This window comes from Saccharomyces eubayanus, chromosome VII (genome assembly GCF_001298625.1).
Source record: "Saccharomyces eubayanus strain FM1318 chromosome VII, whole genome shotgun sequence".
Taxonomy (NCBI): domain Eukaryota; kingdom Fungi; phylum Ascomycota; class Saccharomycetes; order Saccharomycetales; family Saccharomycetaceae; genus Saccharomyces; species Saccharomyces eubayanus.
In genome coordinates, this window is record NC_030982.1 from 683029 (window position 1) to 695277 (window position 12249).

The 12249-nt window shown below is 37.8% G+C and overlaps 6 protein-coding genes and 1 non-coding gene across 7 annotated transcripts; 5 read left to right on the plus strand and 2 right to left on the minus strand.

Annotated features, from left to right (window-relative positions):
- Positions 1 to 1146: 1146 nt before the first annotated feature.
- Positions 1147 to 2571, plus strand: CLB1 (B-type cyclin CLB1; the record flags this gene model as incomplete). The annotated part of the gene is made up of 1 exon (XM_018365218.1): positions 1147 to 2571. The coding sequence occupies one exon, from the start codon at positions 1147 to 1149 to the stop codon at positions 2569 to 2571; it is 1425 nt and encodes a 474-aa protein (XP_018222318.1).
- A 286-nt stretch (positions 2572 to 2857) lies between these two features.
- On the minus strand, positions 2858 to 4000 carry CLB6 (B-type cyclin CLB6; the record flags this gene model as incomplete). The annotated part of the gene is made up of 1 exon (XM_018365219.1): positions 2858 to 4000. One exon carries the CDS (start codon positions 3998 to 4000, stop codon positions 2858 to 2860), a length of 1143 nt encoding a protein of 380 aa, XP_018222319.1.
- A 645-nt stretch (positions 4001 to 4645) lies between these two features.
- On the minus strand, positions 4646 to 4717 carry DI49_2070. Its single transcript has one exon. It is a non-coding gene; the product is annotated as a tRNA-Cys (tRNA).
- Positions 4718 to 5946: 1229 nt separating this feature from the next.
- On the plus strand, positions 5947 to 7302 carry CLD1 (carboxylic ester hydrolase; the record flags this gene model as incomplete). Its single annotated transcript, XM_018365220.1, has 1 exon — positions 5947 to 7302. The coding sequence occupies one exon, from the start codon at positions 5947 to 5949 to the stop codon at positions 7300 to 7302; it is 1356 nt and encodes a 451-aa protein (XP_018222320.1).
- A 679-nt stretch (positions 7303 to 7981) lies between these two features.
- On the plus strand, positions 7982 to 9184 carry DI49_2072 (uncharacterized protein; the record flags this gene model as incomplete). Its single annotated transcript, XM_018365221.1, has 1 exon — positions 7982 to 9184. The coding sequence occupies one exon, from the start codon at positions 7982 to 7984 to the stop codon at positions 9182 to 9184; it is 1203 nt and encodes a 400-aa protein (XP_018222321.1).
- A 334-nt stretch (positions 9185 to 9518) lies between these two features.
- On the plus strand, positions 9519 to 10673 carry SHY1 (cytochrome oxidase assembly protein SHY1; the record flags this gene model as incomplete). The annotated part of the gene is made up of 1 exon (XM_018365222.1): positions 9519 to 10673. The coding sequence occupies one exon, from the start codon at positions 9519 to 9521 to the stop codon at positions 10671 to 10673; it is 1155 nt and encodes a 384-aa protein (XP_018222322.1).
- A 344-nt stretch (positions 10674 to 11017) lies between these two features.
- Positions 11018 to 12049, plus strand: DAM1 (Dam1p; the record flags this gene model as incomplete). The annotated part of the gene is made up of 1 exon (XM_018365223.1): positions 11018 to 12049. One exon carries the CDS (start codon positions 11018 to 11020, stop codon positions 12047 to 12049), a length of 1032 nt encoding a protein of 343 aa, XP_018222323.1.
- Between the last annotated feature and the right edge of the window lie 200 nt (positions 12050 to 12249).

Here is a 12249-nt window from a genome sequence, read left to right on the forward strand (position 1 = left end):
AGAAGGTACAAAACTGCAATAACAAGAACCTAAAAGTGGTATGTCGCAAAGATACGTCGTCAAAATCGAATAGCATTGTCTATATGAACATTTAGAGCACTGATTAGGTTGCGTTGTTAGTGGGACCATTATGCGGCGTTGCTGGGAAAAAGAGCAACTTCTTTCAATTTGTCATGGATTTTTTCTTTGGGTTTTTGCTAAAAAGCTCCAATAGGAAAAGCCTCCATTGCCTGTATGATTACGTTACGCTCGATATCCGTCCGATTAATGAAGTATCTATACTCCTTTTTTCCATCCTCTCCAAGGCACCAGGGGAGCAAAAGCAAAAGCAAAGGCACTTCCCGAACGAGAGTATGCACAACCGGTGTCATCCTTGGAGCATGCGCAAAACAAGGTTTAACGTAAAGGGCACGCTTCCAACAACTTTTTTCTAATAAAAACGTAGTTCAACGCTCGTTCACCCTCTAACTGACTCTTCCCATAGGGACCCTCGGCTTAAACGGGCGATGTGTTTTTGTTTATACCGCCCGAAGTGGAAATACGTAAACAACCCAAGACGGCGACACAAAATGCACAAGCACCATAAAACTCACGTCAAAGGTAACGTCAAATTTGTTGTGCTAACTTATCGTTTGCAATATGCATGCAGCAGCATCCAGCAAGAAGGCCTGCAAGGTTGGGTGCGAATCATTCAAAGTGCATCACTTCTATTCGCATCCCGCATACGGACTACCATGTTCGTTTGTTTGTGATTTCCTTATTCGTCTTCCTTTGCAGAAACGGGCTTTTCATTCTTATTGTGGATTCTTTGTAGCTATATATATTAAATAAGCAAATATTCGACGTATTTGCTTGAAAGAAGGTAGTTAGAACAATCTAGAAAGGAAAGTTTGAAATTGTATTGTGTCTTTTTTTCGGGAAAGAGTTTGAGCAAGTTTCAATTTTAGTGTCAGTGATTTTTTCAAGTGTCATTTTTACTTGTGGTCCTTAGTATATTTCTTCTCGAAAAACATTACAGTGATCGGTTTCTGGAGCTACAAAAATTGTAAAAGAGTAATACAATAGAGGGTCTCGGAAAGCAACAATAGAGCCAAAATATTTTCATCCGTTTTATCAAACATCAAAGGAAGCTTCAATCTTCTTATAATGTCAACATCCCTTTTAGTGGAGAATAGCCGGACTATTAATGCAAATGATGAGAACAGTATAAATGATACTCAGCGTATCGTGCAAAAGAGAACTGTTCCAAGAACCATTCTAGGTAATGTCACAAACAATGTAAATATTCTGCAAGAGATCTCTATGAATAAAAAAATCGGAGTAAAGAGCTTTTCAAAACTAAGCTCTTTCTTACCTTTGAAGGAAGAAGTTTTGAAGCACAACGATTTTAACTCTTCTTTTAGTGATACCGTACAGGAAAGGAAACAAGGTTTTTTAAAGAATAAAGAAAATATTCCCGAATATGGATATTCCGATCAACAACAGCAACAACATCCTAACGATGAGTCAATTCGTGTAGAATCAACTGCACTAAGCTCTAATATATTGGAATACTCTGAAAATAAATCAATTTCTACCCAAATGGAATGGCAGAATAAGATCATAAAAAGGAATTTTGAAGATTCGAAAAAAAAACGGCCAACATCGACTCTGGTTGAGCAAAATCAACAAAAGAAGTTTAAATTGTATGAGCTTACTACAGAAGAAGATATTCTCGAGGAATACGAGTGGGATGATTTAGATGAAGAAGATTATGGTGATCCGCTGATGGTAAGCGAAGAAGTTGATGATATTTTTGAATATTTGCATCACTTGGAAATACTTACGTTGCCAAATAAGCCAAATCTTTTCAAACATAGGAACATCAAACAGAACAGAGATATTCTAGTGAACTGGATAGTCAAGATCCATAATAAGTTCGGTCTTCTTCCGGAAACATTATATCTGGCCATAAATATAATGGATAGGTTTCTTTGTGAAGAGATAGTTCAACTGAATAAATTACAGTTAGTGGGGACATCATGTTTGTTCATTGCCTCTAAATATGAGGAAATTTACTCTCCAAGTATAAAGCATTTTGCATATGAAACAGATGGGGCCTGCTCTGTGGACGAGATCAAAGAAGGTGAAAAGTTTATATTAGAAAAACTAAACTTCCAAATTAGCTTCGCTAATCCGATGAATTTCTTAAGGAGAATATCGAAAGCGGATGACTATGATATTCAATCAAGAACACTAGCCAAATTCTTGATGGAAATTTCTCTAGTAGATTTCAAGTTCATTGGAATATTACCGTCTTTATGCGCCTCGGCAGCAATGTTTCTTTCTAGGAAAATGTTGGGTAAGGGCATCTGGGATGGCAACTTGATTCACTATAGTGGTGGTTATACAAAAGAAAAACTGTATCCAGTTTGCCAATTGTTGATGGATTATCTTGTAGGGCCTACCATTCACGACGAGTTCTTGAAAAAATATCAATCGAGAAGATTTTTGAAAGCATCCATAATATCTATTGAATGGGCTTTGAAAGTAAGGAAGAATGGTTATGATATAATGACTTTGCATGAGTGAAGACGAAACCTATACAGAAACACACTCTCCTTTTCCTTTTCTTATTCTTACTTTCATTCTCATTCCATCTATCTTATAGAAACCTAGGCATTCACGTATTCACATATAACCGTAATTTCATATATACTACCATGCAGTGTCAGTTTTATGAGCTGTAATAATTAATCAAGTATTCGTTTTTATTATTGTATGCGTTATATATTGATTTTTTGAATACATAAATTAAATAAATGTCTATCGATGTTACGTGAGATGCAGGAGGTAGTTTGGATAATTTCGAACTTAATTAATGTTTTAATGTCTTTTGTTTACACCAATCAAAAACTTTGAAATAAACCATGCCGTGTTTTGGTTTTTTGAATTTGAGTCTTAGAGAGTCTAGATTCGTTTCGGGTACGGCGATATCCCCGATTAATTCATTGACAAAATGTTTGAATGCTGAATCTGATTCAGCATCGACACCACCGCTGTAATGGATGAAAGTTTGATCCCATTGGGAGGATTCGTCTTTAATTTTCTTAGCGATATACATTGACATGGCGGCTAAGTATGATGGTTTCAAATGAATGAATTTATTGCAGCATATGGAATATTCCATGATGAATTTGGCCATGTTTCTTGTCTCAATGTCATAACTATCGGCCTTCGAAATTCTTCTTATGAAATTCAAAGGATTTGGTAGAGATATATTGTAAGCTAATGAAGTCAAGGTAAATACTTCAGCCTTTTTGATATCTTCAACGGTGGCGGCACCGTCAGTAATGTATGCGAAGTTTGCCAGTTTTGGTAGTTTAACTTCCTCAAATTTGCAGGCAATAAATAAACAAGTGATGCACAATAATTGTAACTTGTTCAGTTTAACAACGTTTTGAGATAGAAAACGATCCAATAGGTTAATTGCCAGAAACAATGTTTCAGGTAAGCATTGAAATTTTTCATGGACCTCAATTAGCCAATCGATTAATAAAGCCCTCATGGAACTCTTCAAATGGTATGGAGACTCAGTATCCATTAAGTAGTTATGCGTCGGAAGCATAAGAGTTTCTTTTTCGTAAAGGTGAGAAAATATAGAATCTGTATATTCTGCTACCATGAATGGATCATTTACCTCTGATGAATCTAGATTTTTCCAGTGATCGAGTTTTGGTTTTTTTACAGTCTTCAAATCTGTGGAATCATCTGAAAACTGTCTTTTCCTAGTTTTTTCGATATGAGTAGAATTTCTTCGTATCTTACTTTGAGGAAGTTGTAAAGCATCGATTTTATTGCTGTTCACCTCGGATAGAATTTTCTTTTCATTTGTAGAATTTGGTGTCAGGTTTATTGAACTTTCTCTTGAGACTGTCTGAGGAACATTTTCCTTGCCTGTATGATTCTCATCGTTAACTTGGATTTTTCTTTCTGTGATTGGACTGGGAATGCAATTCATTTTTTAAAGAAGTGAGAAAGGGAAAAAAATATGCAGAATGGTAACTGTTTAACACACGAAATGGTACGTTGATATTTATAATTGTATGTTATACTTTTTTGCTTTCTAACACAAAACAGAAGCTTACTTAATAGGAAAGGAAAAGCGTAGTTATATATATATGTAGGTTGTATTCATGAAGAAAGTAAATAAACTTAACCCTACAAGAAAAAACAGGCAATATTCGAAAACGGTAAATACTCAAAGTAAGTTGCGAATTGCCAATTGCCAATTGTGAGATCCCAAGGGCAGCCAGGAACAACCACGTCCTGAATTCTGGAATAGAGCGTCTTGTTTTCACGCAGAAGGCCCTTTTTGTTTACAGTCGCAAAAAAAAAAAAACGCGAAGAATACGCGTCAGTCCCTATTTTTGTGGTACGCGTGTTACCTTTCCGGCAATTCTTTTTAGGGACGCGTTTCTTTGTCTTATAGCAGTATACGGCATTCCCTCTATTTTGGTGTATGCTAGATCGGTATTACTACTGTAGTCTCCGTTTGTGAACCACTCAGTAGGCTCTTGAAGTACGAGCAATGTACTATAAAAAAAACAAAGGCAAAGATACCCCAATGAAAGATGTCTATAGACTATTATAGATTCAAAAAATAAGCTCGCACTCAGGATTGAACTAAGGACCAACAGATTTGCAATCTGCTGCGCTACCACTGCGCCATACGAGCTTGTATTTGTTGGAGTAATAGCATTTACTTTAAGTATATACTGAATCGTTTAATCGTTTACTCAACGTCCTATTTATTTCCAACACAATAGTTATACTACTCTTTTGATTCCAAAGCATCATCTTTACAGAAAATTGCAAGTACATAGATTAAACAGATATCCCTCAAGTAGCACGTGGCAGGTATGCATGTACGTCTCTAGTGAGGTTAGCTTCATCCCTTCCAAGCAACATACAAGTATGAGATAAAAGTTAGATAATACCCCCAGTCTCCTGGTTCTGAATTCCTTTACAGCAGTTGTAACTCTTTTTAGAAATTTATTCTAGAGTGCTACTTTTCAGCATTAGTATTCATATTACCCAATCGTCCCGCCTCAGCTTTACCAAATTCACCAGACTTACTTGTTTCTTCCTTTTTTTTCGAAATAAAGATAAGTTATTGTACAAACATCAGGCTTGCATTTTTAAAGGATAGTGACTATGAGGTACATTCAAGAAGGTCTTCTTGTGTTGGAATAGGTGATTCTGGACATAACATTCTTTACATCGAATAGGTAATCTCGAACATTCTTTAATATGATACTAATTATGTTGAAACTGACTCACCTTAGTGAAATGAGTATAAAGTTTTTTTAATCTGATAAAAATTAGCATATAAGGAGATGAGTTAAACACGATTTTTATTTTCCATATTCTGAATTATGTCTGAACCATTGGGTTTCAAGTAACCAATCAGTGTGTGTTTTATATACTTCTTTTATATATTAAGAAAGAACTGATTATTTGTAATCATTACTACTTACTAAACTTACTAATTATCAACAGCTTGACTAACTACCTGTAATCGCAAGTAAAGACTCAAAAATAGAAAGGTTGTTTTCACAAACGCCGTATTGCGCCAACAAGATTGTGACCACGCAGTAGTTCTAGGTCTATAAAACATGTGCAAGACACGTGTACCTGGGTACAAATGACAATTAACAAATAACACATAACTGCTGTGTTTCTTTGGATTATTCTCTGTTTGTATATATCGTAAAACGTGTGTTTCTTTTTATTCGTCGATTTTTTTTTTTGCTTCCGCCGTTCACTAATTGGATAATCTCCGAAATATGCTGGAACATGGCTGACACATTCAAAATCTCACTTAAAAGAGGGTGCCAGAACTATAATTCTAGCACAACATTAATAGCAACGATAGGAAAGAGTGCTGGCAAGTGCCACTAACTAATGAGAATTCGCTTTTTGACGCTTAAATCCACGCTGGGCTCAATAATAAGAAGCCCCTTGAAGGGTTTCCAATTTTTGACAGGAGCTAGCTCATCGAACACACAGTCAGAATCACCTGAAGCCTCCATTAAATATGCCACGGAGAAACAGATATTGAGAACACCGTCTGCACCGACAGCCATCCCTCTGAGGGAGATTATTTATAAAGTGCCCGGTTTGTTCCCTCGCCCTCTAGAAGATTCTGTTAAGGATTTCCGAGATTTCATCAAAAACGAGGATAGCTTTCAAACTGAGCTCTTGGCAACGTTGCCATTTTATCCAAACCCGTCGACAGCCAAGAAGTCGAAACTTATAAAGACTGCTGTTGATGATGACGGTAATTATATCAATGAATTTTGCATATATCCTCAGACACCTTCAGTACCTGAAGCTGATTTGAAACACTTGGTTTTCATTCACGGGTACGGTGCCGGATTGGGTTTTTTTATTAAGAATTTTGAAGATATCCCTCTATTAAATAATGAATGGTGTGTTCATGCCATTGATTTGCCCGGGTACGGCTTTTCTTCAAGACCAAAATTTCCATTCAAGTATCCAAGAGATGATATTCATAGCGTTCAAGATTGGTTTCACGAGAGGATACACACTTGGTTTAAGAAAAGAAACCTTTTAGACAAACCTGAAAAAAATATTGTCATGGCCCATTCTTTGGGATCTTATTTGATGGCATTATACTTACAAAAATATGAAAAGTCTCCGTCTTTCAAGAAATTGATTCTTTGTTCCCCGGCAGGCGTATCTCACAGAGATTTTAATAGTAGTAATTCAGACGTTGAGAAATGGAAACCCCCTCCTTGGTGGTACGTTAAGCTTTGGGATAAGAATATTTCTCCATTTACGCTAGTGAGAAACTCTCGCCAGTTCGGTTCCAAAATCACAAGCGGATGGTCATATCGGCGTTTTAAACATATCTTGAACGGTGATCCGGATCAATCAAAACGGTTTGAAGCTTTGCATAGATATGCTTATTCCATTTTCAACAAACGTGGTTCAGGCGAATACCTATTAAGTTTTGCTCTGAAGTGTGGCGGTGAACCAAGATTATCCCTGGAAGAGCAATTATTTAACGGCAAGAACGCAAGTGTTTTAGAGAATGCGAAGTATGAGTGGATTTGGCTCTATGGGGATGACGATTGGATGGATGTCAATGGTGGACTTAGAGTCTCTAAACTTTTAAACGATAAGTTGAAGCAAAAAAGCAATGTTATCACCGTCCCTAATGCAGGACATCATTTATATTTGGATAACCATAAATTTTTCAACAGTATCATTATGAAAGAAATGCAAAAAGTATGAAAAATGTATGTAGTATATAGTATTTTAGCAAAAGCTTTGTATCGGTTTTGACGGCTGATTTCCTCTTCTGTTTACATACCTAACAACTCTTCCAGTCGTACGTTAAAACAGCTATCATAAAAACGTCAGTAATATACCTCATCAAGCCGGTGCAGTTTTTTTTTCTATTTTTTTTATATTTTGTTTGGAACATAATACTCTAGAGTGACATTATAATGAAAACAATATTTACAGTATACACATTAAAGAAGTAAATAATACCCATTCCATTACAGAAGCAAGTTCTTTTACCCAACTATATCATGATGTACATTGACCCCGAATATATTCAAACAGTATCGGTCCCTCACACGATAATTATTTTGAGTTGTACGTCTGGACTAGGATAATCAACCTGTTTAGTGTTGAGCCAATTATGTTCAATACCAGAAGCTCAAAAGGCCTTGATGGGTGACTCTAGATCAAAACGATTTCATTGGGCCTTTTGTCCTTGCAGGTGTAATGACACCCTATCTTGAACCTTTCCGGAAACTGAAACCGTAGATCATGGAGAAACCGAAAAAAAACCGAAAAATCATTATTAATAGAAAACAGGTTATCAGTGTCATATCTTATTCAGCCATCTTTCCCCTGCTCTGGTGTTGCATATACACATACACGTCTATAAAGGCTCCCAAAAATGACGGCTTCATCCCTTGAAGATAACTTACTGCTCGAATGCTACAGCGACCCTGAATTAAGAAGGTGGACACACTTGGCTAATGCGAGAGTTTGGAAGGGCCTTCTCACACTGGACCAGTATGTCGAAAGAGAGCAAGTGTTGGGGTCTTCGGAGATTTCTCAGAAAGACAAATCAGACGAGACAATATCAAGATTCCCAAAAAGTTATCAATGGCTTGGGCAAAAGTACTTTGTTTTGAAGGATACATCTTTGCCCGACAACGGGAAGTTTAGTCAAGTTGTTTCCAGTTGCGAAACATTGAACAGAATCGGGTATTGTATTCACCCAGGGTCGAACGGAAAGATTGAACCAGCTTTAATTGTATGCATTGGAGGTGTTTTCACCTTTGAAAACCACCGCGGCAAAGGCTATGCTAAGAGCATGATTACCAAACTGAACGAATTCTATGATAATATACGTAATGAAGCTGGGGGTGTATTGGAATTGAAAAACTTACTTATCAATCTTTATAGCGAAGTGGGAGATTATTATTCCCCATTAGGGTACAAAAGTATGCATGTTCCACTGCACCACCTTACCAAATTAAACGAAATTACTGAATACTATTGCCAAGGAGGGTCTGATGCAAACGGCAAGTATTTGGGATTTGATGATTACGAAGACTTAGTGAAATTACACGAAGGACAGTTCAATAAAAGTCTAATGAAATTACATAAGAATAATCCAGAGAAGTTCATTTTCACTATTGCACCAGATATAGACATATTCAAGTGGTTCCAGTATCGTGACCTTTTCATCATGAAAAGATCGGGAAGGGAATCTCAAGAAAAGCTGTCCTTCGGATTTGCATTGAGTGATAACAGCCACATCATATGGCATCACAATTGGAATGGCAATTCTTTGATTATCGTCAGAATCTACATACCTGAAGAAACCATTCAGAGAAAAGAAGCGAAACTTAAACAGTTGCTGAGCCAAGCCATAAAAGAAACACAAGATCGAGGGATGCATGCGGTAGAATTCTGGGATAGTGAAATTCCTGTCAAACAGTATCCACAATTATTCCAATTACTGACCGAACTGGAAGACGATTCTAAACTCTTTTCGGATAACGGCTCCATCAGTGCTGTCAGACCTCCTAAGGGTTATACCGCCGACAAGGTTATTTGGGATAATAATACCAAATTCTGTTGGTTTTAAAAGTGAACTATGAGGTTCTACAAAATCAAAACAAAAAAATATTAGATCTTGCGCTATATATTATTGTTTCCTTTAATAAGCATATATAATACCGTATGGTAAAAAAACTTTACCTCTTTTGCATTCCCATTCAAACTTGCTTGCTCACTAAATGTAAATAGAACGTTTTTTGATTTTCTTAATAGTTCGCAATAATGTAGCCGAATGAATTTAAGGGATTCTGATGCAATGCCGGAAGATTTTTCACCCATAAAGTCATAAGCTGAACACAATACAGGCAAGAGGACGATTATAGTTCGTCTCCTACACTCAGGATTAATTAAAGAGTAAACAAATGTTTTTATTAAGGGCTAGATGCACCAGCCGTTTTCTATCGAACACATCACTGCTTCCCTGTAGACACACGAATGGGAGACCACTATATCACTTACTCACAAGGCACCAGCAACATAGAGGCATAATAACGTCGACTATAGACTGGAAACCAATCAAAACTGGTAAGAGTCCAAACGATGATTCCAAAAGGAAAGGATCATTTGGAAAGAAGATCGTGTTGGGGTTAATGATTGCAATGCCGGTAATATCATTCTATCTAGGAACTTGGCAAATGAGGAGGTTAAAATGGAAGACAAAGCTAATTGCAGCGTGTGAAAGTAAGCTGACCTATGACCCGATACCGCTTCCTAAAACTTTTACTCCTGAGATGTGCGAAGACTGGGAATACCGTAAAGTTATTCTTTCCGGACATTTCCTCCACAGTGAAGAGATGTTTGTTGGTCCAAGAAAGAAAAATGGAGAGAAGGGTTATCTCTTATTCACGCCATTTATCTTGGACGATACTGGCGACAAATTGCTTATAGAAAGAGGATGGATCAGTGAAGAAAAAGTAGCTCCTGAGTCAAGAAACTTGCATCATTTATCGTTGCCTCAAGAGGATCATTTGAAATTGGTCTGCTTAGTAAGGCCACCAAAGGCAAGAGGCTCATTACAATGGGCAAAAAAGGACCCAAATTCTAGATTGTGGCAAGTGCCGGACATTTACGATATGGCAAAAACGTCCGGGTGTAAACCTATCCAATTCCAAGCCTTGTACGACATGAAGGATCATCCGATACGCGACGAAAACTCAAAGAACGCAGCTTTATCAAATCAATCAACTTTTAGCTTCTGGAAATTCTGGAAACGTGAACCTACTGATATCAAGACTGAAAAGAAAAATCTTTCCGAAGGCAAGCCAAAGCCGGAGGCAACTGACCAAACAATCGAGTTCAATGAATGGCAGTTCATAAAAGCGGGTGTTCCCATAGGTAGGAAGCCCACGATTGATTTGAAAAACAATCATCTACAGTATTTAGTAACATGGTACGGCCTTTCCCTTCTGAGCACGATCTTTTTAGCCGTAGCTCTTGCGAAGGCTAAAAAGGGCGGAGTTGTGTCTCAAGACCAACTGATCAAGGACAAACTAAAGCACACGAGGAAGTACATGTAAACCGCAACTTTCTTGGTGAGTTCTTAACAGTGTATGATTCACAAAACCTCACATGTTGACGCCGTTTGGCCACCGACAGACGTCCCTAAATAGGGACAAATCAAACATATATAACCAAAACTTGTACATAGTGCTCTTCGATCTATATATCTATCATATACTGTTATTATTATCACAGCGCCGCGTTGCCCGGACAAGATCGAAAAATAAGAGCCAAAACAAACGTGTTTTATCTACAGTAGAATCTATTTGGCCAAACTTGTCCCATTACTTATATATTTTCGGGTGTAGGAAGCCTACTGTTTCCCAAGGTACAACCAAGAAATCGTATAATACTTCCATCCATGAGCGAAGATAAAGCCAAATTAGCAACTGCCAGGTCGGCTACAGAATACCGGCTATCTATCGGTAGCGCCCCGACTTCGAGAAGGTCTTCCATAGGTGAATCCTCATCCGTGGCAAAATTTACTGGTCAAGAAGGGCTAACGGGATCAACTGGAGAGTGCAGTGAAAACGCCATACAGCAGGTTCTGTTGCCGAAGATCAGAGAATTGACCGATTCCATTATCACTTTAGATTCAAATTTTACGCACTTGAACTTTATTCACGAGAGTTTGGCTGACCTGAATGAATCACTAGGTTCGTTGTTGTATGGTATCATGAGCAATTCATGGTGCGTAGAGTTTTCACAGGCGCCTCATGATATCCAAGAGGATCTGATCGCTATCAAACAGTTGGAATCGTTAGAAGATGAGAAAAAAAACTTATTAGAGGAAATTTCCAACATAGAACGTGGGGCTTCGAAAACAAATGCTGATGTGTCAAGAGAAAATAAACTGGATAAAGATTCCCAGAAGAAACAGTTCAGCCAACCGCTGTTCCCTTCCTCGCAAGTAAGAAAGTATAGACCATACGACAACAAAGATAAAAGAAGGTCTACTAAGGCCGCCAACAACTTGTCAACAGACAATGAAGAGGATTATGATGACGATACTAGCAGCGAGGCGTCCTTTGTTCTAAACCCGACAAACATAGGGACATCCAAATCCTCTCAAGGGCACGTAAGTAAAAATGCGCGTTCCAATAACAATAACAATAGTAAGCTAAGGCGGAAATCAATCCTACACACAATAAGAAATAGCATTGCCTCTGGAGCTGATTTGCCAGGCATCGAAAACGATAACGTCATCAATTTAGGCGATTTGCATAATCGAATATCGCTCGGAAGTGGTGCCGCTAGGATAGTCAATGGTCCCATGGCAAAAAAGAGGCATTCCATGTTCACTGGAAATGCAGAAAGGACTTCCACAGAAAACAGACACTCAATCGCAAAAAAACCTGAGAAAAAGCTGAGCGCAAGACCGCCTTTCAGGTAAGCGACTCAATGGACCAAAAAAATACTGCAAGGCGAAAGTAAGTAACGTAAACTCAACAAGATGTTTGCTTTTACGACTAGATCACAACTACGATGGTCGCCTGTTTCAACTGCCGGAAAGATGAATACGACATGCATTCGATTCAGTACGGGCACTGCCAAGATCGGAACAAACCCTGAATACATTGTATAACTGAGGAG